Source organism: Manis pentadactyla, chromosome 2 (assembly GCF_030020395.1).
Source record: "Manis pentadactyla isolate mManPen7 chromosome 2, mManPen7.hap1, whole genome shotgun sequence".
NCBI lineage: Eukaryota > Metazoa > Chordata > Mammalia > Pholidota > Manidae > Manis > Manis pentadactyla.
The window spans coordinates 190,226,871-190,252,520 of NC_080020.1; the positions used below are offsets into that span (position 1 = coordinate 190,226,871).

General features: G+C 38.7%; 1 protein-coding gene and 1 long non-coding RNA gene across 11 annotated transcripts in view; one reads left to right on the plus strand and one right to left on the minus strand.

The window, feature by feature from the left end:
- The window catches only part of EML6 (EMAP like 6), a 269,209-nt gene that overhangs the window by 40,002 nt on the left and 203,557 nt on the right, over positions 1-25,650 (minus strand). For all 10 annotated transcript variants that reach the window (XR_008995844.1, XR_008995845.1, XR_008995846.1 and 7 more), the window contains 4 exons: positions 24,946-25,034; positions 21,045-21,221; positions 10,468-10,669; positions 10,243-10,369 (listed from right to left, as the gene is read on the minus strand). Coding sequence is in view for 7 of the 10 variants with exons in the window: in XM_057497201.1 (XP_057353184.1) it covers positions 10,243-10,369; positions 10,468-10,669; positions 21,045-21,221; positions 24,946-25,034 (595 nt within the window). In the remaining 3 variants the exon portion in view is untranslated. The remainder of the gene's footprint in view (positions 1-10,242; positions 10,370-10,467; positions 10,670-21,044; positions 21,222-24,945; positions 25,035-25,650) is intronic.
- The window catches only part of LOC130682592 (uncharacterized), a 40,788-nt gene that overhangs the window by 11,569 nt on the left and 3,569 nt on the right, over positions 1-25,650 (plus strand). The gene's annotated exons all lie outside the window — the stretch shown is intronic.

The following is a 25,650-nucleotide window of genomic DNA, read 5'->3' on the forward strand; positions in this document are numbered from 1 at the left end:
AGATGTCTACACTGAAAACTACAAGACATTGATGAAAGGAATCAAAGGTACAAATAAATGGAAATATATCCTGTATTCATGGATTAGAAGAATTAATATTATTGAAATGTCATTTTTACCAAAAGCCATGTATAAATCTTTAAATTCAGTGCAATCCCTATCACGACTCCAATGGCTTTTTTTTCTTACAGAAGTAGAAAAAACACCACTAAATTTATATGAAATCACAAAAGACCCCACATAGCCAAAGAAATCCTGAGAAAGAAGAGCAAAGCAGGAGGCATCACACTTCTGGATTTCAAGCTATACTATAAAGCTATAGTCATGAAAAAGTATGGTACTGACATAAAAACAGACAAATAGACCAATGGAACAGAACTAAGAGCCCAGAAATAAACCCAAGCATATATGGTAAGATAATATTTGACAAGGGAGCAAAGAATATTCACTAGAGAAAAGACAGAAGACAGTCTCTTCAATAAATGATTGAAGAGATAATTGGACAGTCACACATAAAAGGATGAAACTGGACTCATATCTTACACCTCTCAAAAAAATTAACTTGAAATAGATTAGACTTAAATCTAACACCTGTAACCATGAAACTCCTAGATATAAAGAACTCATAAAATGTTATAGAAAAAAAACAACCCAATTAAAAAATGGGCAAAAGACCTGAATAGACTTTTCTTAAGAGAAAACATATGAAAGGCCATCAAGACCATGAAAAGATGCTCATATTGCTAGTTATTAAGAAGATGCAATTAAAACTATGATGAGATGTCACCCCATGACTGTTAGAATGGCCATCATCGAAAAAATAAGAGAGAATAAATGCTGGCATGGATGTGGAGAAAAAGGAACCCTTGTGTATCTTGGTGGGATTGTAAATTGCCACAGCCACTATGTAAAACAGTATGGAGGATCCTCAAAAAATTAAAAATGGAATTACCATATGACCCAGCAATCCACTTCTGGAAATATAACCAAAGGAAACGAAAACATTAACTTGAAAAGAACAGCTGCACCATAGCATAGCAGCATTATTTATAATGGTCAAGACCTGGAAACAATTGTGTCCATCAACAGATGAATAAAGAAGTCCCGGTACATATATACAATGGAATATCATTTATCCATAAAAAACAAGAAAATCCTACTGTTGCAACAACATGGAAGGACCTTTGAAGACATTATGCTAAGTGAAATAAGTTAGAGAAAAACAAATACTGTATGATATCACTTATACATGGAATCTTAAAAGAAAGAAAGCCAACTCATAGAAAGAGAAATCAGACTTGGGGTTACCAGAGGCAAAGGGTAGGAGAGGGGAAATTGGAGGAAAGTGGTCCAAGAACAAGCTTCCAGTTATAAGATAAACACGTTCTAGGGATGTAATGTATCACATGAATATAGCTAACACTGTTGTATTGTACATGGGTAAGTTGTTAAGGGAGTAAATCCTAAGAGTTCTCATCACAAAGAGAATTATTTTTTCTCTTTTCTTTTTGTTGTATCTCTATGAGAAGATGGATATTAGCTGAACCTACTGTGGAAATCATTTCATAGTATATGGAAACCAAACCATCATTCTGTATGCCTTAAACTTATACAGTAATATATGTGAATTATTTCTCAATAAAACTAGGAAAAAAAAGAACAAAAGAGATACACTGATATTTACCTAATATCAGATAAGAGGGAAATGAAAAAAACAAAAACAATGTGTACTATAGATTCCTCCTTACAAACAGCTGGACCTTGCAACTCTGTCATTTAGAAAAAAATATTAAAGATGAGATTCAAATTTTAAAATGATTTTCTAATTTTATTAGGGACCACCCTTTCTGGAAAACAAATAGTATTTCATTAAGACACACAGTTTGATTGATAAAAGTGCATAAAAATCATTGCTTCTTGAAACTTTTTAGAAAATGGTAGTGTACATGTTTCACAGCCACATAAAACTGCTGCATATCTAGACAAAATGTATTGATAATTGAAACTATAAATATCAGTTTCTACAGTTACCCATAATTCATAAGTAAACTGCATTAAATCAGTGCTAAGACAACACAATTTAAGTATTAAATACTGACTTTTCAACTTCAGACTTTTTTTAAAGGGAGAGATGACCTTTCCAGTCTGAGATAAGTAGGAGAGGCTAGCAGCAAGCCCAGGGCCTTTCTGAGGAAGGCAAGAACATGCTTTAGCTCAGTTTAGGAATTTGATTTGTACCCATAAGTAAAACAGCTTCTGAGGTGAGAAGACAGGGGGAGGGTTGAACCTCTCCCTCTTTGAATAAAAAGTGGAGAATCCTATAATAATGCTATAAAGATGGTGTAGATACAGAAAAGGCTAAGTCTCATGTTCTTTTATTCCTGGAGAGATAGCCAAAAGCTGAGTGTCAGCATTTGTTAATAAAGGGCCTTGAAAAAATACAAGCTGCTGACTCAGGTGCATTAAGAAAACAGTCCCTGAGCTATTGCATCCACTTTGAAAAATAAAGTTAGTATTTATAAACTGATTTCCAAAAAAATAGTTCAATTTTTGTTTATTTCGTACCTTTCATCATAATCAGGTTCCAAATAAATATATCAAATAAAAATCTCCATTATTAACATTCCCCACCAGATGGTTAATCTATGCAATTAGGTGAGGAGGAGATAGGGACAACTGTGTCAAACAGTAGACATTTAAAAATAAATTGTGAACCACCAGGTGAAACTAGAAGACGAATGTTGGCTGGCTTATTTGGAGTTCATTAAAAGGCCATGTCCCACATTTTGCAATATTATTAGATCCTATGTATAAGTTACTAAGTGAATGCTTGTGATTTGCCTCTGTGGTGATCATACAGAATACAAAATTGGGGTTGCATGCTAATTTGATTCCATACAAAAAATTAGATACTGGCACATGGTTTTAAGTTTCTAATTCCTGTTTTTTTAATGTGAAAATAATAAAAACCTGTGAAGATCAGCCAAAGATGTTTAAACATTATTTTTAAAGATATTCAAGAATATAAAAACTTGTAATGTGAATATAAAATATTAATTTTAAAAATATATAAATTTCACAGTGCTAATGCCTTTTATATGTTAATTTTTGTGACACCCCAGATAGCAGTGTAAAAATTATGGCTCATCAAATTTGTTCCACTGAAATTGGGTAAACTTTTAAATGTCTCTAATGATTCTTGATATTGATTTGATTGTATTTACTGGCATCTTTAATTGATTATACATATGCAGTTATAAAACTAGATAATATCTATATACATATTTATATTCAAGGGCATTCATAAGTGATAATTATTGTTGAAGATTAAAATGGCCTGAGGTCCTTTTCTGTGACAGTAATACCAGTTTCCATTAGAAAAAAAAATTACAGGAGAGTGAGCTGGATATTTTCCATGTGCCCTCATATGTACGCCCCACCCTTCCCCTTCTGCTCTGTGCCCTCTGCAGCTGGCCTTCGTGGGCTCTCTTGCCTTTCAGTTTCTGACTGGATTCAGCTAAAGAGAGGCACCAGATCAGAGGGTGAGAGGAGAATGCAGCTGGGGCATTGATCTCCCAGATACCTCCCTGCTGGGCCTCAGGTGGGTCCCCAAGCCTCAGCTCCTGTAAGGTCGCCTGCTCCTACTGCTGTGCCTCCACATCCGGCAACAGCTTCCTCTCCTTAACCTTTCAGGTGCAGGGGTGGTGATGGCTTCCAGCCACTGCTACCCCAAGGTGCTGCCCCGTCCCTTTTGCTTCTCTTACTCTTGCCCACACCTTTGCTAACAGTCCCTCTGAAGCTCTCCCCAAATCACTTCCTTTTGAGTACTCTCTCTTTCTTGCTGGAGACACAAGTGACACAGAGAATTTAGGCCAAGCTTGAAAGACTTAGGTTATACCTTGCACTGTCTACCAATTGTACGAAATTCTATCTTAGATATAAGGTGACCCACTTTTTTGTTTTCTTTGAAGCCAACTTTAAGGAGCTGGAGCCGCGAATCAAAACTAGAACAGATAAAGAAAGATTTCTGAAGTTTTAAACAACACTACCCAATATTATCTTTAGAAATACAATATATAATATGATGCATCAAAGATAGAACAAAAAGGCTATTAAAACAAGGCAAAAAGAGTTCAATTAAACATATCAACAAGTTCATGACCTTAAAATAAAGTTTTTCTATTTTAGGTCTACAACAATATAAGCATCTTCTCATAGTTATGGAGAACAAACTTACATGCACTCATAGAAACCAGATTCCATGCCTGGAATCAGAAAATCAAGCATCCCAAGTGTGGGACCTTTTTGTCAAAAAGTCAGGATGATTTCAAAAGTACACAGTGATATTATAAAAAAGCTACATACACCCACCCAAAGAAAGGTCTGCTGAACCAAACAGTGACAACTTAAACATGCAAAAATGACAATAACAAACTATTCATTAAAATCACTATAAAAACTTATACTACTACTTCAAGAGACAAATAATATAAACTATGTTTTAAAAAAGAAATATATACCAATAGTAAGCAATTAACTGGTGCTTGGTTTATCATCAAAAAATGAGGGTAGAAAGAATGGCAAATGATTTAATTGATTTTTTTAAAAGAAAATACTCATTTTAAAAATGTAACTTGATATAATCTTGAGATTTTAAGCAGTTATCAGTCTGAGATGTAAAAAATATTTTTCTAAGTTGATACTATGAAATGACAAATCAGAGACCAGAGGGCAAATGATAAAAATGGGATTTAGACTGACCTGAAACTCGGCCTTCTGGGAAGCTGCCTCGGCAAGCTGGCCTCCCCTCCCTGCCCTGCGGTGTGCTCCGGTCACGGGTCGCCTGGGCTGCGGCCAAGCGCAGAGCCAGAGCCTCTCGAAGAGCCCGGAGCTCATGAGAGGGTGTGAGGGTACCAACTCTCCCCCGAGAAGGCCAGAAAGGGTTCTGGTGCCTGACAGAATCCTAACTCCACGAGGCATCATTTACATCCCAGAAGATATTTGGGAGACTCAGGAAGATGGTCCTTTAAGAGGATATTTTGTTAACCTCCTACTTTATGTTTTCACTTTCATATGTGTGTCTTTTGTCATAATAACAAATAAAACCTTTATATCCTCTGACTGTTGGCATCTTCCAACATTCACATTGTTGTCCTGGTGTGGGAAACATGCAAACGACTAGGGCAGGAATCCATGACTATCCTGTCCAGCTGAGGACGACTCGGCATGGCATGGACCAGTGATCACTTCAACTGTGTCTCACTCCCCCTCCTTCCAAATGGTAGTTTAAGAAACCTATCCTTGCTCTGTCCTCTCTGCATCACTGTCTGTTCAGGCTGCTATTATGGCTAACATTATCGCAGGCCCCAGGAGGGTTGAGGGGATTTATCTGGGCCTGGACGGGAAGGCTTCACATCTCCCCGAGATCCTAGATGTGGGACTGGATGCAGCACCTGGTTGAAACACTGGGATATCTTTCTTTGGGGAAGGGATAACTGCATTTTCAATCATATGTGGATTAAACTGAAGCATTTTAAGAGTTTGTCTGTAACCAAAAGAAAGGTGAAGTGTAGTAGACATTTGGTGTTTTGGGTCCATCCAGAAATCAATTACTCTAATTCTGATACTCACATTGGATTTTACTTCTGGTGGAGGTGCTGACACTGTTAGTCTCTGTGTGGCATGTGATTACTTCCTTAGGAATCATCAACGAAAAGCTCAAATTCCCAGATCACAGTGATTGCTTTAAGGATGGTCATGTGACCAACAGAGCCAATAGTACATCATAAGGCATTTGAGGGATTTGTGAATCAGAGGCAGTTCTTTCCTGCTGGTTTTGAACCGCAGAGACAGTAAAGTCTAGGCACTGGAGCCATTTTGCTACTTGAAGAATTGTAATAACCTTTAGGAAGCAGAACTGATAAATGGATAGAGAATGTAGTCCTGGCAGCAAGATTTGAGCTCCCATATCAAGTGACACCTGAAGTCTCTCTATCCCTGGATTCTCAGGTGTGTGAGCCAACAGGCGTCTTTTGCTCAGGACAGTTTGGGTTGGGTGACCTTATGAATAAAAAAAAAAAGAAATATAAACTTGGCATGACCTTGATAATGGGGTGAAAGAAAAAATTTTATAGACAACTCTAGCAAACTGATATGGAGCAAACTTTAGGGATCTTATCACCTCATGAGTTTGGGAGAACTGTTTTTACTGAACTCAAATTACAGTATTTTGGTACTAACCCTTGTGCTATGGTGATGGTAAGCCTTTTGCACCTTAAAATTGCTTAGAAAATCTCCTCCCTTCTGCAATTTCTCTTCTCAGAAAGAACTCCCTGATATTTAAAATATTTATTAGATACTAATTTCAAGATTGCAGATGGACAGAAGTCATAACATTGAGAAACCATGGCAAAGTAGAAGATGAGGGGAGAAGTTGAGAGCAAGGTGGGTGGGTCAGCTTGGAGTTGGAAATTTGAGAGGCAGGTGAGGTTTGGAGAGGTGGCTCTAGATAGGATTAGATGTAGCCAGCTGGATGGGTGGATGGTGCAGCACTGTGAGCCCTGAAAGCATGGATTCCCCAAACTGGGTGGCCCTGCCTCCTGCCGCACAGGACAGTTGAGCAGCAGGCTTCCCCAAGGCTCACCCAAGGTTGGGGATTGGTTGGACAAGTGTGACTAGGTGCAGGAGGCAAGACACCCCATTGTGCTGCAGCAAAGCTGGAGTGGGGAACCAGGGTACTTGATGAGCATCTGTGGGGATTCCACATTTGGTAGGTATAGTCCAGCATTCTTTTGGGAGCAATTACCACTTTCTGTCAGCTTTCCCATTTCTCAAAAGATTGAAATTGAAGATCATATGACTTCTAAAGAATAAGAACTCACAATGTGTTAGAAATTATACAAAGAAGCATGAACTCAAAGCCTAACAGCTATTTTAAAATCAAATAACTGAGTCTAAGTAGAAAAGATGAACAACTATCCGAAATTTTAGGGATCAGAATTCAGTTGCTTAAATGATGATTGAGGCTAATGTGCCACTGCCTTCAAGGGACTGTTTTCAATATGGCAGATGCTGCATTCATCTCATGGTTTCTAAGGTGCAAAGGGATTTAAACTGGCAGTAGATCTGTCTGAAACATTGGTAAGAGGCAGAATAGGTCCACACCAGGCAGGCGTGCCAAGAGCACATCTCTTACAGTCCTTAAGTATTTGTTTCCCATTCATCTAATTAGGGCCTGTCTTGGCCCAGGTGTTTAGGAAAGGCACCCAGGTATCTGCAGATATACAAAGGAAGGAACAACAAAGGGAAGGTCAGGGAGGACCCCTGCCTCTGGAAGCAGCAGGCCTTGAAGGAATCAAAGGGTGCAGCAGCAGGTGTGGCAGCTCTGAATATTCCCAGGAAGAAGCTGGGTACTGCCTGGCTCCGTGTTCCTGTTGTCGGGGGCTCCCAGCATTTCTCTGTCTCTGCCTCATGGCCAGGATGCTGGAGTTCACAGAGCCCATTTCACATTCCAGGTGCAGACTCAGACGAGCTGTCTGCCCAGCTATTGTCAAGAGTCCTCCCTGCCCACCTTCGTTCTCTCATCCTGCTCCCTCACAAATTCTCTGCATCTCCCACCCTGCCTGGCACCCCTTTCTTCCTTCTGCTGTTCAGAAGCTGCCTACCATCCTTATTTCAGAGGTCAAGTCCCCCTTAAAATTACTGACAAGACTGATGGAGACTGCTTGTTCTCGGTTCCGATTAGGATTTGCCTCAATGGAAGCTGCTAATTAAGATACCATTTACTCTCCTTCTCTGCTCTCCCCCACCTCCTGGTGTGGTCCCACTGTGCTCCCAGCATGCTGTGCAGCTGGCATCCTCCTGCTGGTTACAGCCCCTTCTGGGAACTGAAGCTGTCAAGGCTTTTTAACTTATCAAGGACGTTTCTCTCTACAGAAAAGGCTTGATTATTCCTCTGTACCCTGTATTTATCTTGAAATTGTTTTCTTCACTACACTCCAGTGAATTATTTTTTTAAATGCCAGTGGAGTATGGAAATGCCTACACCTATAGCTCATAATACTATGAAGCATTTTTTTTCTTTTGTATAAAAAGAAATCAATCCTGTGTATGCTATTGTATGACAAGGTCCCAATTCAATATGATGAGAAAAATGAGGGAGCTTAAAAATTCTGGATTTTAAGACTGAAAATAGCAAAAACAAAACAAAACAAAAAACCCCACAAACCACTGAAAACTATTCTTAGGGTCCTCTCTACATTCACCTCTCCTACTTCTTCCTAAATTGAGCAGGTATGAGATTTTCACAGACCTGCCCAAAGAGACACCAAGACAAAGAGAAGTTCAGATGAGTCTCAGTTTAGAAACCAACTACCATGCTTGGAATTAGGAATCTGGTTAGAGTTCTACATTTTAGTGACCAGGCTAAAGCTCAGCATGACAAAGCACTGGGTTGCACCAGTCAGCTAGAAACAACCTTGGAATAATAGCCAAGTCACTCAACTCATTTCATAATGTTATGTGAAATTGGAACACTTAGGTATTTTTTTTAATAGAATGTTTAGTTTAAGCCAAATGGTTTTTAGACTGGATTGTTTAGGTGGGAGGCTTAATAATGCACTTATGAGCATATGGTCCTTTTTTCCCCTTTATTCTCAGAATTAGGTTCTTTAACATTATTTCCTCTTGTGGCCACTAAAAGAACAATGTGCAGGCCAGATAAACTGTATAGACTACTATAGGAAAATCTCTACCATTTGTTTAATCAAAAGAGAATACTGCATTTCATAGTAACATCTAACAAAGATACTAGGCAAGAATTAGAGATTTTCCCCATCATGATTCAATCATCTTGTCTATAGTACACCCACCATTTATCAAGCTTATTTTAGAATCTGGCACTGACTGAAGAAAGAGAGGGAAATGATATTTTGTTCTTTGTATCTAAATTCCTACCTAATAGTAAAGCTAATAGGTCCAGTTTATTAAATAATTATTATTAGACAGAAAGCCTGATAGGTCCAATTCATTAAATAATAATTATTGGGCAGAAACACTGAATGCAAAACAACCTGAATCTAATTATACATCATGAGACTTATGAACACTGAACTCTTAACAACATGAAGAGCCCACAGGGAATTCTTACAACACCGTTGAATTCCATGAAGTTCCTTTTAGATGTTAGCATTTTAATTCAATATTCATCTCCTCTAGTATGAATATGAATTAATAACTATAGTAATTATGAGTTTAAAAAAGAAATGCTAAAGTATTTAACTATATTGATTCTTGAACAATACAGGGTCTCGAACTGAGACAATGGCATGGTTCCTCTAATACATGGATTTTTTTTCAGTTAATATATCAAAAAATTTTTTGGAGATTTGCATCAGTTTGAAAAAACATTCTCTTTTCTCTAGCTTACTTATTGTAAGAATACAATACACAATACAGATAACATACAAAATAAGTGCTAATCGACTATTTATATTATATGTAAGTCTTCCAGTCAATAGTAGCCTATTAGTGATTAAGTTTTTGGGGTGTAAAAGTTATATGCAGATTTTTGACTGCATAGGCAGCTGGCAACCCAACCACTATGTTATTCAAGTGTCAACCGTAGTTCTTTTATCAATACTTAAAATAGCACAGCTAAAAGGCCTAAAATAATACCAGAAACTGTCTTTCTACATAAAGGATCCAAGAGAGCAAAATCAAATTGGTTAGGCTTGGAACTACCAACCCCACCTGAACAAACCTGGGCAGGTAAAGATGCAGTAAGAGAAGGTATACCAAGTGAAACAGTGTGACACACAGACCCTGGTTAGAATGAAAGATTGTTTTTTTACAACCACAAATATTATTGCAGGACCTCAGACAGCCACCCTTCCTCCTACCCCGAGTCAGCATGCTTTCCTGTCAGCTATCACATTTGGGACAGTTGTTAATCTACCCTGACATCCTCTCTAGGCAAGGGAAAACCTAGTCCCACCAAAACTCATGTCTATTCTAGGTCATAATTCCATAACCAATTTCTGCCAAGTGTAACCCATCCCTTGCCACATAGTGAGGCTGTAGGAAATTTTTCCCAGCTCGAGTCTGTACACAGGTCAAGACATTGTGCACATACAAAAAAGACTAGCTTAAGTAGTAACCTTGAGGGCAAAGAAAATAGACTGATTGCAATGAGTTTCTTTGCATTAAGTACACCAAATGCAAGCAAAGCTGGCAACACCATACCTTTCTTCCACTGAAACTTCTTTCAGCTGCTGGTGTGGCTTGGTGCCTTCCATTTCCCTGATGCTCACAGCATAGATCTTGGTGGTGTAATCAATAGCCTTCTCTCTGGCGATGTCACTGTCATAGCCTTGAACAACAGAGAGACATGGGGGAGTGGAGCTGGCCTGCAGGGATCCAGACGGGAAGGGGGGACGGTGCAGTGCTACATGGTATTTGGGGGCACACCTCCATCCTCCTCTGCATCAGTATCTGACTCCTCACTGTCCACCAACTTGCTCTCCTGAGTCCCCACAAACTCCCGCGTCCAGATCATCAAGGCTGTGTCGGCGCCACCTACTGTGAGCAGCACAGAGTCGTTGTGCAGCCATCTCACATTGGTGACGTGTGCGCTGTGCCCCACATACTTCTTGAACTTTGCATGCTGGCCCTGTAAAGCCAGAAATTGGCAATTAACCCATCTGGAGTCTCATTATCCCCTCTCTGGACTATTTCATCCATGTTGTTTCCTACAGTGGCTTTTACTGGATGCAAATTAAACAGTTCTTAAAACATTTAAGCAGTAATTTCCCTACATTTCTCTAGAACGGAAGCTCCTTGAGGGCAGGGACTAGGTCTCTTTTCCCCTAAAATATTACCTGTCTCCTAGTAGGTCCTCAATAGTTTGTGAGGCAATAAATAAAATGTTATACCACAGAACTTTTTTCTGGAAGCCTAAGAAGTATGTAAAAAGCTTGTTTCTATTCCCTTCAAATATCAAATGTGCCTTCTCCACAGGCTCTAGTGTAAACTCCTAACTGTGAGTCTGGCTGACATTTGAGATCAGAAGTATCTTCCCAGTCATTCCACACAGTGGCTCTTGTACCACAGCCCAGGCTGTGGCAAAAGAGCAAGGGACTTCTTATAATCCTGGGGCTTTAAGTAAGATTTAAATAAACACAACAGTTTCTGCCACAGATGCTACAAATAATTTTTAACACTGGAAACACTCAAATAGTTGACTGTAAAATAAAGTAAGCTCTTTTCCAACAAATATAGCCAAATAAATAGAACCCAGTTTATTAAAATTTATTGAATTCTCTTCAGAGTGGCAGTCCCAGGCCACACCACATTTTCCCTAAGTGAGGAAGGATGAGGGTGGAATATAAGTCAGCTGCTCACTCCGGGGCAGTCCTAACAAGCTCTGGGAAGAAGAAGCTAGCACCAGAAACCAGCTTCCATTTTTGGCTCATGAGCCACAGATTGGCAAAAAGAGCTCGAGCAGGAGTCATTTAAGAGGGAGAGCTTTTCCATCCTCTCAGTCACTCCCAGGGAATACCTTATGCAATGTGGGGAGCCACATGCACTTTCTGAGGTCAAGAGTGGGCCATCGGCATCCCAGATTAAAGCTGTTCAGTAATGGACAAGTGGCTTCCAGAAGGTTCGGGCTGGCATGCCTGGGAACCTGAAACCAGCACAGACACATGGCAGGAGACAGGTGCGGGAGAGTGTGTGACTTTGAAATACTGTTAGTCAAGATCTCTCTGTATTTGGCTGACCCCTACCTGACAACAGAGTGGAACCGCCCACTACTCGGCAAAGTATTTTGTCTAGAAAGATTAGGAAAGCAAACAGGAAGGCAGTATTTCCAGGAAGCACTCCAGAGTCTCTCGTTTTCTAGAGAATAGGCAGGGCAAAATAAAGATTTCAGAAGGAAACCACTGGATGACCATGTGCAATCCAAAAGGCGTGGAAACAAAGAGAACAGTCATAGTGGCTGTGGCCAAATGTCTTGCGGGTCCCCCTGCTGGAAGCAAAAGCCCAACCATTATATCTACTCTAAATGCAAACAAGTTTCTTACAGGGAGGAGAAAGGAAAAGCTTGAGAAATGCTTCTTTACATTTCTACTTAGATGAGAGGACACAGGGTTTCTTGACAGGATGGGAGAAAAAATCCAAAAAGAAAGGTTCAGGGGAAAAAATATTCTAAGGTGATTAGAATCAGGTTGCAGAGGGAAAGGCAAGAAAAAATTCTGAATCACTGAAACTATTTAACAAAGCTCAGATTTTTCCAGCAGAGAGTGATTCAAGATTCTCAGAATAGGAAACAAGATTACTGCTCCATGGAACAATAAAGGGAATTCACAATTACTACACGTTTCTAGGAAAGCAGCTGCTCCCCCAGGAGGAAGAGGTTGGCAGGGGTGTTTAGTGGCTCCCTTAAGGCCTACAGAAGGAGCATCCTAAAGACCTGGCACAGCCAGTCAGACCAGCTGTCTTTCTGGGTCATCATGCCAAACTAGGCAATTCTGTAACACCCATCAGGACTCACTATCACAACTTTCCATTTCCACTGACTCATGAAAGCACAGAGAATCTGGACTATGTCTCCAGAATGCTGGTTGTTAACTGCTTTTAGGTGAGGAATTTATAATTCTGATGAAAGCTATGCACCTTCACCTGATGTTCACAACATTTCACATATAGTTTCTCTGTAAAATTTAACATGCAGGGTTCCTTTTTGAAGAACCATTCTCTAGAACCTTTGACACATTCTGAGATGAAACCTAAGAACTTGAGAGTGGGCTTTAATAATATAAATGACATAGCGGTATTTTAACTTCTCTGGTATCGCAGAAGGGCACAGGTAGGGAAGGGAGGTTATGAGAAGGAATCCACTAGCTATATGGATGGTGTCAAAGGACAGAATTGGGTTTGCTGGTGGGTGATGTAAGGTACTGGAAAAATGGGTGGGCTCTGGTAAAGGAGAGTCTATCTCAAGGAGGCTGGAAACAATGTGATTATCAGGGGACAAAGACCTCCCCCAGGAAGAAGAGACTGGCAGGGGTGCTTAGTGGCTCCCTTAGGGCCTACAGAAGGAGTGTCCTAAAGACCTGGCATAGCCAGTAAGACCAGCTGTCTTTCTGGGTCATCATGCCAAACTACACAATTCTGTAACACCCATCAGGACTCACTACCACAACTTTCTGCTTCCACTGACTCATGAAAGCATGGGAAGCAGGAAGATTTTAAACTGCATATAACTCAATATACAAGGACACACGTTTGTCATGAAAGAAAAAGCCAGGAAGAGAGGAACTAATAACTCATAAAAAAGAATAACAATGAAAAGGGTCAAGAAGAAGACATGAATGACATTAGAATCTAACAAATGGACCTTGAATTTGGACAAAGACAGAGCTGTGTGGTAATATCTCATAGGTGTCACTATGGCTTGGTGGCGTGAACCTCAGTGCAAGAATACTACAAGGATGATGTCCTAGACTGGTAGAGTTTCCATAACAAAATACCACATGCTGGTGGCTTAAACAAACAACAGAAATTAATTTCCCACAGTTCTGGAGACTGGAAAGTATCTAGTTGATCATTCCATTTATATGAAGTTCTGGAACAGGTAACACTAACATATGGTGAAAAACATTGGAATAGTTTTTTCATTTTAGGGTGGAATGGAGGTGGGGATTGACCAGGAAGTTAGCAAGAAGAAGCTTCCTGGAATGATGATAATCTTCTATCTGTTGATAGCTATTTGGATCATACAGGTGTATGTGTTTGTCAAAGTTCAGCAAAAGGAACCTTAAAATTTGTGCATATCAATTACATATAAATTTTACTTTAAAAAACACGATTAATATTTAATGCAATGAAACAGAGGTGCCTCAAACCAAGAACACTCTACCTGGCAAGATTATCATTTAAATTTGAAGCAGGAATTAAACAATTTCCAGATAAGCAAAACTTGAGGGAATTTACCTCCCACAAACCATCTCTATTTTTAAAGGGACTGCTCTAGATAGAAGTGCTTCTAGGCTAAATAGCTGTCACTAGAGAAAATAAAACCACAGTAAAGGAAGTAGACCAATTAATTACTAAGCAAATGTAAAATTAAATCAGCTACCCACAAAGTCAGTCAAGGGATACACAAAGAGTACACAATATGATACCTAACATATAAAGAGTGGAGGAGGAAGAAAAGGGAGAGGAAAAAAAAAAGAACATTTAGATTGTGTTTGTAATAGTGTAATAAGCAAGTTAAGTTAAACTGTTAGATAATAAACAAGCTGTCCCTGAACCTTTGGTAGCCATGAATCTAAAGCCTGCAATAGCAATAAGTACATTACTACAGATAATCACTCTAAATGTAAATGGACTAAATGCACCAATCAAAAGACAAAGAGTTACACAATATATAAAAAAGCAAGACCCATCTATATGCTGCCTACAAGAGACTCACCTCAACCCCAAAGACATACACAGACTAAAAGTGAAGGGATGGAAAAAGATATTTCATGCAAATAGTAGGGAGAAAAAAGCAGGAGATGCAGAACTTGTATCAGTCAAAATAGACTTCAAAACAAAGTAACAAAAAACAAAAACAAGTAACAAAAAGGACACTATATAATGATAAAGGGGCCAGTCCAAAAAGAGGATATAACCATTATAAATATCTATGCACCCAACACAGGACCACCAACATATGTGAAACAAATACTAACAGAATTAAAGGGGAAATAGAATGCAATGAGTTCATTTTAGGAGACTTCAACACATCACTCACTCCAAAGACAGATCAATCAGACAGAAAATAAGAAAGGAGACAAAGCACTGAACAACACATTAGAACAGATGGACCTAACAGACATCTACAGAACTCTACACCCAAAAGCAGCAGGATACACATTCTTCTCAAGTGCACATGGAACATTTTCAAGAATAGATCACATACTAGGCCACAAAAAGAGCCTCAGTAAATTCAGAAGGATTGACATTGTACCAACTGGCTTCTCAGACCACAAAGGTATGAAACTAGAAATAAATTATGCAAAGAAAACAAAAAAGCCCACAACACATGGAGGCTTAACAACATGCTCCTAAATAATCAATGGAACAGTGACCAAATAAAAACAGAGATCAAACAATATATGGAGACAAATGCAAACAACAGATCAATACCCCAACTTCTGTGGGATGCAGTGAAGGCAGTTCTAAGAGGGAAGTATATAGCACTATAGGCTTATCTCAAGAAAGAAGTACAATCCCAAATGAACAGTCCAAACTCACAATTAATGAAACTGGAAAAAGAAGAACTAACCCAAAGTCAGTAGAAGGAGGGACATAACAAATATCAGAGCAGAAATAAATAAAATTGAGAAGAATAAAACAATAGAAAGAATCAATGAAACCAGGAGCTGGTTCTTCGAGAAAATAAACAAAATAAGATAAACCCCTAGCCAGACTTATCAAGAAAAAAAGAGTGTACACACATAAAAAGAATCAGAAGTGAGAAAGGAAAAATCACTACTTACACCACAGAAATACAAAGAATTATTAGAGAACACTATGAAAAATTATATGCTAACAAATTGGATAATCTAGAAGAAATGGACAACTTTCTAGAAAAATACAACCTTTCAAGACGGACTCAGGAAGAAACAGAAAATCTGAACAGACCAATTACTAGCAATGAAATGAATAGGCAATCAAAAACTACTGAAGAATAAAACCCCTGGACCAGATGTCTTCACTGCTGAATTTTATCAAACACTTAATGAAGACCTAATATCAGCCCTCCTTAAAGTTTTCCAAAAAGTAGAAGAGGAGAGAAAACTTATAAACTCATTCTATGAAGCCAGCATCACTCTAATACCAAAATCAGGCAAAGACACCACAAAAAAGAAAATTACAGACCAATATTCCTGAAGAACATAGATGCAAAAACACTCAACAAAAAATTTGCAAACCAAATTCAAAAATACATCAAAAAGATCATCCATCATGATCAAGTGGGATTTATTCCAGGGATGCAAGGATGGTACAATAATAATAAAAAATCCATCAACATCATACACCACATCAACAAAAGGAAGGACAAAAATCACATGATCACTGAAAAAGCATTTGACAAAATTCAACACCCATTCGTGATAAATATCCCCAACAAAATGGGTATAGAGGGCAAGTACCTCAACATAATAAAGACCACATATGACAAACCCACAGCTGACATCATACTTAACAGCAAAAAGATGAAAGCTTTTACTTTAAGATCAGGAACAAGACAAGGATACCCACTCTCCCCACCTTTATTCAACATAGTACTGGAGATCCTAGCCATGGCAATCAGACAACACAAAGAAATAGAAGGCATCCAGATTGGTTAGGAAGAAGCTAAACTGCCACTCTTTGCATATGACATGATATTGTACATAAAAAGCCCTAAAGAATACATCCCAAATCTGCAAGAACTAATAATTGCATTCAGCAAAGTTGCAGAATACACATAAAATCTGTTGCATTCCTATATACTAACAATGTACAAGCAGAAAGACGAATAAGAAAAACAATTCAAATCACTTTTGCATCAAAAAGAATAAAATACCTAGGAATAAACCTAACCAAGGAAGTGAAAGAACTATACCCTGAAAACTACAAGACACTCAGGAGAGAAATTAAAGACACCAATAAATAGAAATACATCCCATGCTCATGGGTAGGAAGAATTAGTATTGTCAAAATGGCCATCCTGCCTAAAGCAATCTACAGATTCAATGTAATCCCTATCAAAATACCAACAGCATTCTTCAACGAACTAGAACAAATAGTTCTAAAATTCATATGGAACCACAAAAGACCTCAAATAGCCAAAGCAATCCTGAGAAGGAAGAATAAAGCTGGGGGGATTATGCTCTGCAACTTCAGCTCTACCTCAAAGCCACAGTAATCAAGACAATTTGGTACTGGCACAAGAAAAGACGCATAGATCAGTGGAATAGAATAGGGAGCCCAGACATAAACCCACACATATATGGCCAATTAATATAAAGATGCCATGGATATACAATGGGGAAATAACAGTCTCTTTAACAACTGGCATTGGCAAAACTGGACAACTACATGTTAGAAAATGAAACTGGATTACTGTCTAACTCCACACACAAAAGTAAAATCAAAATGGATCAAGACATGAATGTAAGTCGTGAAACCACGAAACTCTTAGTAAAAACATAGGCAAAAATCTCTTGAATATAAACATGAGCAACTTTTTTCTGAGCACATCTCCTCAGGCAAGGGAAACAAAAGCAAAAAGGACAAAATGGGACTACATCAAACTGAAAATCTTCTGTACGGCAAAGGACACCACTAGTAGAACAAAAAGGCACCCTACAGTATGGGAGAATATATTTGTAAACAACATATCTGATAAGGGGTTAACATCCAAAATATATAAAGAACTCACATGCCTCAACACCCAAAAAGCAAATAAGTCAATTAAAAAATGGGCAGAGGATCTAAACACACTTCTCTAAAGAAGAAATTCAGATGACCAACAGGCACATGAAAAGATGCTCCACATTGCTAATCATCAGATAAATGCAAATTAAAACCACAATGAGATATCACCTCACACCAGTTAGGATGGGCAGCATCGAAAAGACTAGGAACAACAAATGCTGGTGAGGATGCGAAGAAAGGGGAACCCTCCTACACTGTTGGTGGGAATGTAAATTAATTCAACCATTGGGGAAAGCAATATGGAGGTTCCTCAAAAAACTAAAAATAGAAATACCATTTGACCCAGGAATTCCACTCCTAGGAATTTACCAAAAGAAAACAAGATCCCAGATTCAAAAAGACAAATGCACCCCTGTTTACTGCAGCACTATTTACAATAGCCAAGATATGGAAGCAACCTAAGTGTCCATCAGTAGATGAATGGATAAAGATGTGGTACATATACACAGTGGAATATTATTCAGCCATAAGAAAAAAACAAATCCTACCATTTGCAACAACATGGCTGGAGCTGGAGGACATTATGCTCAGTGAAATAAGCCAGGCAGAGAAGACAAGTGCCAAAAATTTCACTCTTTTGTGGAATATAACAAAGCAAAACTGAAGGAACAACAGCAGACTCACAGACTCCAAGAAGGAACTAGTGGTTACCAAAGGGAAAGAGGGTGGGGATGGAGGGAGAAGGGGATTAATGGGTATTATAATTAGCACACATAACGTAGGGGGGCACAGGAAAGCAGTATAGCACAGAGAAGACAGTAGTGACTCTATAGCATCTTTCTATGATGCTGGACGGTGACTGAAGTGGTGTGTGTGGGGGGGATTTGATAATATGGGTGAATGTAGCAACCACAATGTTGCTCATATGAAACCTTCAAAGATTGTATATCAGTGATACCTTAATAAAAAAAATACCATCTGTAAATGCCGAACTGTAGGTGATGATATATATGCTGAAACATTTAGGGGTAAGTATTCTGATGATCCTAATTTAATTTGAATTACAGAGTCTAGCTATTGGATTTCTAGGAGTTCACTGTATCATTCTTTCAACTTATCTGTATACTTGAAAATCTTAACAACAAAATGTTGAAAAAATATTACACAGAAGTTCAATATATAAAACAAGAAACACAGTGACTCTGGTTGAAGCAAATGTGGGGCTCCAGTTGGCCCAAACCATGTTCCCTGGGATTGTCCCTGAAGGACTTCCCTAGAGCTCTGTGAATTGGAGGAACACACTTTGAAATTACTGCTATTGACAGCCCACCTGGTCAGAATGGGGATGTGGATGATAAAACTCCCAGTACCAACAGTAAATCTAGCTTAGGAGAGGCTACAACAGCACAGCGCAATAGTACTATGGGTATTTTAGCTGTGTAGGCATCTGCTAAAACCTGAATCTACTAAAACCAGGTGTCACTAACTTGTTGACTTGTCTTGCTAAAGATCTCATTTCAAAAAGTTTAGAAGTTGCAAGGAAAACTGCTACATAGTACTGAATTCTGATCAAATAGGAAGGGCTGGTAAGGGATGGTGAAGTGATGAATCATTGGGAGAAGGCTACCAGGTCGCTTTGGAATTTGGGATGGACAATGAAGCAACACTGGACATATATGCAGAAATGTTCTTAGAAAAGGTTACCAAAAACAATAATCTGATGAGATATTAACAAATGAAGAAGGAAAGAAAAAGGCATCTAAAGAAGTGGCTGCAGAGGGAACTTGTGTTTTAAGTGTACAAATGATGGAAGAGGGAGCAAATTAGCAAGGATAAATACAAAAGTCTTGCACAAAGAGCTTTAAAATAGTTCTAGGAATGTAAAGTCAAAAACTAAGACAAGCATAAAGGTTTTTAAAGATATTTAGGGCTAGAAGGAGAATAGACAAAGGTGGAGACACTTCTTCCATCAGATGGTTTAATATGAACAAAAAGCAGATTTACTTATCTCCTCTATTAAAGACAGTGCTTTTCAAACTAGAAATGACAAAATAGAGTTCATGTACTTGAGTGCAGGTACCTTTGGATGTTACCACAGAAATAAGGTCAGTAATAGCTAAGGACTTTAAAATCCAGCAGACGTGGTGTCAAACATAAAAGGGTTCCTGTATCCAAAAGGGAAAACAAGTAGACTCTGGCAAATATTGATTCATGAGTTGATACAACCTCCGGAAAGTTCTAGGGTGAATTATTACACAGAAGGCAGATAAATACGTGGAAAATGAAGTAATAATTTCCAGGCAACAATAGGAGTTCACTGTGAACTACCCACCTATCTTTTATTAGTTGGTTTATTGTAAGGAGGGATACCAGGGACATGCTCAATGTGGCCAAAATTTCAGCAAGATACTTGTCAAGTTATTGATGTTTTAGACATAGAAATTGAGCACCATAACAGCATAGTCAGACAGACTTAAATGTCTATTACTGATTGAAGAACCGTAACTCAATATGCACATTAATGAACAGAATGTCAAACTGAATGGGGGTTCCTGGTGATGGTGCTTCATTGTTTGCGCCTCCCTCTTTTTGTTTCCAGGATATAGAACTCACACTTGTAATGCCGAAAGGGAAAGTAAATACTTTGAAAAGGTATTTAAAAGATGTTGACAGGTTGGAACAATGAGACCAGATAAAGAAGATAAATCTTATTTGGTACAAATATAAAGTTCTGTACTCAGATTTTAGAAAATCAATTGTATAATTACAAGATGGGAGATAACCTGAACAATTTGGGGAAAGACATCCATGATTCAATTGTGTAGCATGGCAGCTAAAGTGTTGAGGTCATTTTAGTTTGATTTAATACATGTATGAAATCAAAACAAGAAGATGAGTCCCCCCTGTACCCCAAGCTGGTCAGACTGTGTCTGAAGCACTGAATCCAGTCTTAGATGAGACCATTTAAAATGGAGTGTGCTCAGAGGGAGGGGCAGCAGGAAACTGTGTCACATGGGAGAACGGCTGAAGGAACTGGAGATGTTTAGTCTGGAAAAAATGAGACTCCAGGGAGTGGAAATATGATCTTCCTACAACAGCTCTTGGGGAGCTGGAATTATTCAGTGATGATTCAGAAAGTAGAACTTTGGCTAAAGAGAAAAATCCTTCAGCTCAATAGGGAGCTAAACATTTTAATAACTGGAGCTCTTTGGAAAAGAACTGGGCTGCTTTGTGAGGTAGTAAGATCTTCATGTCTAGTAGTATGTTAGTACACTTTAGAAAGGCACCAGTCCAAGATGCTGTAAAGAAAATTCTTACTTCGTGGTTTGTAAGATGTTGGATTTGGTGACCACAGAAGGCCTTTCAAGGGGGAATTTATGCCATCAGAATCTGATTTAAATTAGTTAACTTAAAGGCCATGAAGGTTTTTATAGAGCATAAATGAGATTATAGATAATAGTACTGATTGCTTATGCTTTCAATACTTAAAAGTCCATTTAGATAGAACAGATAGATAGATTCAGGGTTATTAATGACACTGAGCAAGTATATATAATAAACATGAATATTACCTTGACAGGATATGAAAAAAGCTTAACAAAACCAAAATCATCTCCAGTGGCCAAGAGGGAACAGTCTTTGGTAAGGCTGGCAGCATTTACATCAGTCACATCGCTATGAGCCGGCCAGATTCCCTCACAGGTGGGCCCCAGGATGCAGGTCCATGTGTCCCATTCTATCCTTTCAATCTTAAAAAAAAAGAAAGAAAATTAATATATTTTTGCACAACCTAGAACCCTTTTTGTCTTATGTAAAAGAAACAATTTGAGGCTCAGTAGCTCTAAATGATGACTTTCCCAACATCAGGCATGTGTGTTGTATGCTGAGGTGCACAAGTGCTAAGTTGTATTTGAAAAGCAGCATATGCACTGTCCTAACAAACCAGCATTTCAAATATCCATATATATTTCTCTAGATAAAAATGAACATTTTGGAGTTGTGGAAATCTGGCAATAATGAAATTTTTAGTTCTTACCTACATATTTATCACTGTATAAGCTATAAGCCTAGATCAGCGTTTCTCAATGTCAGCACTATTGATACTCAGACTGGATAATTCTTGTCAGGGGCTGTCCTGTACATGGTGGTATATTTAGCAGCATCCCTGTCCTCCACCCACTGGATGCCAGTTGCACCTCCTCCTCTGACTGCCCCCAAGCACTGCCAAATGTCGCTAGGAGAGGAAGCAAAATTGCTCCCAACTGAGAACCACTGAGCTAGATTGATAATGGTGTTAATTATTTAGGAACCTATTTTAAAAAGTCACAAGACATAATTTTTTTTTATTAAAGGACTACTTCCTTGGAGGAGAGAGTAATATGATCCTCCAGGTAGCTTAATATCCTTTATGCTCCAGAGAGACTACCTTAAACATTTGAAAAGCTGTTCACATTGTATTACCAGGCAAATACATTTTTATCCTTTAAAACTATTTTGTCTGAAATTCATGAGCAGAAGATTTGAAATTCATATAGGTTAAATCCTGGTAAAACCAAAGCTTTCTTTCCTTTTTTTAAATAAAGCAGTAACAATGAACAGTAGTAATAGCACTGTATTGGACTTTCCTAGGAGATCTGATCTCATTTACTTTCATTCAAGATCTGCTAAGACATCTTAGCATTGCAGTTCTTCAGATAAGCACTTTAAAGCCCTGTGTAAAAGAGAATTAAAAAAATCATTAGAGAATTGGGGCTTAAAATTCAAGACAAGATCTCTCTTTGGATTTGAAACTTCTTTGCACACTCTCAATGCACCTTGCCTCTATTTCTGTTGCTTTCTTCCTTCTGTCCCTGCTTAGATGAGAAATGACAAGATAAAGATGCAGCCAGGATTTTGGTCGTAATGTGGGGAGGTCCTATCCGTGTTTTAGTCACAACTCTTTTAACACTGTGTTGCTTCCGGATGCGTGTGGAACTTGAGCCAAACAGCTGGGGCTGGCTCTGGCAGCTTGGACCCTCAAGCAGGGTCACAGACTGAGATGACTTGAGGTGGTTGCTCAGTAGTTACCTTAGTTTTTTGAGGTATAAGCCGAGTTTCCCACACCCCTTATGTCCTAAACTGACCTGCACAGGAAGAGAAGTCGAGAACCACCCCTGCTGGCTCTACAAGCAGGCTTTCTGGCCGCTGACTTACTTCCAGGTTCCAGGTTCCTTCCTGAGACTGTCCTTGTTCATCCCCAGTGCTACCACCCTGTGGGGCACCTTTCCCGGCCTCACTGTCCAGGCAGCAAAGGGGATGAGCTGGTATTGCTCATACTACAGCAACTGTGGCAGAATGCCTTTGGCCAGATTGGACATTCTGCTTTCCGGGACAGCAAACATCTGACTTGCAAGCTACAGAAATTGCATTTAAAATGGAGCATTAAGAATGACCCCTGAACCCACAAAACCCAAAAAGGCTAAACTTGTTCAAAACCCTGGGACTTAAACGGAAGGGGAGTCCTCAGGCGGTCTCTCCCACAGCCCCTCGCCTCAGGGAGATGTCTCACTATCACCGCCATTTTCAAGAGGAAGCAACTGAGGTGGCCATTTAAATCAGAGCCTGCTTAGGAAGCAGAGGAGAAGGTAAGCCCAGAGAATTGGCCTCCCAGTTTAGTGCTGCTTTAACTGCACTGTGCTGCATCAGAGGGATTCAAAAGGAAATTTCAATGTTTGTCATATTTAACAATTACCTGGGTAAGCTTTGTGCTGGTTTTATCATGCTGTTCCTTAAATAAATTTTTTTTAGAAAGAGGATTTTCAAAATCCTTCATATTCTGTTGAAGGGCCTGACAACACTGGTGACTAAAATGATGAGCTACCTCTTCAGTCCTCTTGGTAGAGGCAATACCAGAGAGGCCAGGCCAAAGAAACATCAGCTGAAGGACTCCCAACCAAAGATCGACCTCTGCCAGAAGAAGTGAGCACTGCAGAGTAACAAATGAGCTCTTTAGAGCCACAGGCTGAATCTCCCTCTGGTACATATGCTTTTACATAATAATTGCCCACCTGTCCCTAGTTGGCCTCATACCCCTCCACCATTCGGTTGGACGGCACTTTATTTTCATATACTTGTTTTGGAGCACCAGAACAGAAAGGGAAAATTAGGTGAAGTAATGTAAAATGATGTTTAAATACACAGAAGAAATCTGAGAAGCCTCATAGTCCCGGCTGGGGAGCCACACACACACAATTCTAGACTAAGAGCATAGCTCCATGGTCCTCTTACTCTCTACAGCCTTAATTTCTCTACCTATAAAATGAGATTGACAACTATCTCACAAGGCTGTTGTGAGGATTAAAATGCAGGTATATGAAGTGCATGGCACATTCAACAGGTGTTCAGTGAACAAATAATATAATTAAAATATCCCTTATTCCAGGTTATAAAAGTCTCTACATATAAAAAAGTTAAAATAAGGACTAATCAGAAATAAATAAACTGGAATTGGGGAGTCAGATCAATTGATCAATAAGCAATATTATGCCATTATCTGCAACAATTCATGTTTCTAGGGACTGCAAGTATACTCCCTTTAGAAACAATGAAAACATGAACAGACACATGTCAGAACATCTCCAGGAGTACTTTGCAGTACTAGGATAGTTCAATGACTGGCAAACCAAAGTTAGAGAGGCAGGTGTTTGTCACTCAGCAGCGGATCTTTAACCCTTCTTTCTCTAAAGAAGCAGTATTTCCTCTTCATTCATCAAAGTTTACAGAGCAAATAAATGAGCGAGACTGTCCTTTGGGATGAGAGGATTTCCTTAGTGCTCAAGCAGGCAGTGACCTCTTGGCCACCAGCGTTCCTTACTGGAAGCACTGAGCGACCCTGGAAGTCACTCTCAAAAGCAGCTGAGCTTTTAGGAAGGCATTAGTTTATGAACTCAAAATTTTACCTGGGCTTTGATTCCAATAATTAAAAAATCATGTGTGTGGCTATGGAGATGAGGAAAACAAGGAAAAAAGGAAGAGTTTGATACATTAAGATGGTCAGCTTGGGAGTAGTTTTTGCCTTAAAAAATAATTATATTATTGTTGCTGAAGATAGTTGATTATTATAAAGAGTAAACATTGAGAAGTATGTTTCAAAAATTGAAGTTTATAAAAAGCTTCGCACAAAATGACAGGACAAGTGGAATGGAAAAAGTAACAGGTAGCATCCAAATTGTTGCTTAGTCATTGTCTTTGGGCAGAGAAAAATTAAACAGAGAGCCAATTGCTTTGCTACATCGTGATACAGTAAATCTAAGTCACCAAAAAGTAGGAAACCAGATCAAGCCATCATATTTAAGAAATGATCAAGCTTAAAGATACACTAAATATAACCCATACTAGTGGATAATATTTTGCAGCTTTTATTAAAATATTTATATTATAAAATATTAAATCCTCATGAACTATTTTTAAAAAAGCTTTGTGTATGATGGTTACCTCTGAAGGTCTTATGATGTGCCGTTTGCCTCTTGGCGCTTCAAAAAAGAGTTGTTCTTTGGCACCCGAATTAACTTGCAGTAATTTTCCTGTTATGATACAATGAAGTAGAAAGACAATTAAACTCTGCATTTATCTTTTTATTATAGTGATAAGCATGGTTGCAACTATTTTGATGAATTTTAATTGAAGTCTCATAAATTGAGTAAATCTATGTTGAATTATCCAGAAAAGTATGTAAAGGCAATTACACGGCATGGTACAAAACCCAAAGCTATGATTTTTTTTTAATACAGACCTCATAAAATCTGACTATGAACATCCTTCAAAAAAGAGAAGAATCAAGCTTGCTATGTTTTACTCTGTTGCACTGAATGTAGCCATTTTTCCAAAGCTTGACAAAATCTATTTGTTACTCTTTTTCCATGTTTGCCACCTAGCACAGAGATGTAGTAAAAGCAAACTGCTTTGGCAAGAATTATGGGATCAAAAGTGAGAACCTTGTAAGCATTTGCATTGACTCGGGTCTAAATTCAAAACTTGCCCTTTAAAGTTCAGAAACAGGAAGATAAGGACACACAATATAAACTTGTGTGATTTGTAAATGTGTGATTTGTGTGATTGTGTAAATGGTGATTCCCCTCTCCTCCCCTATCTTACTTGAAAATTTGTAAAGAAATCCAAATCTTAAAACAAAATGTTGAA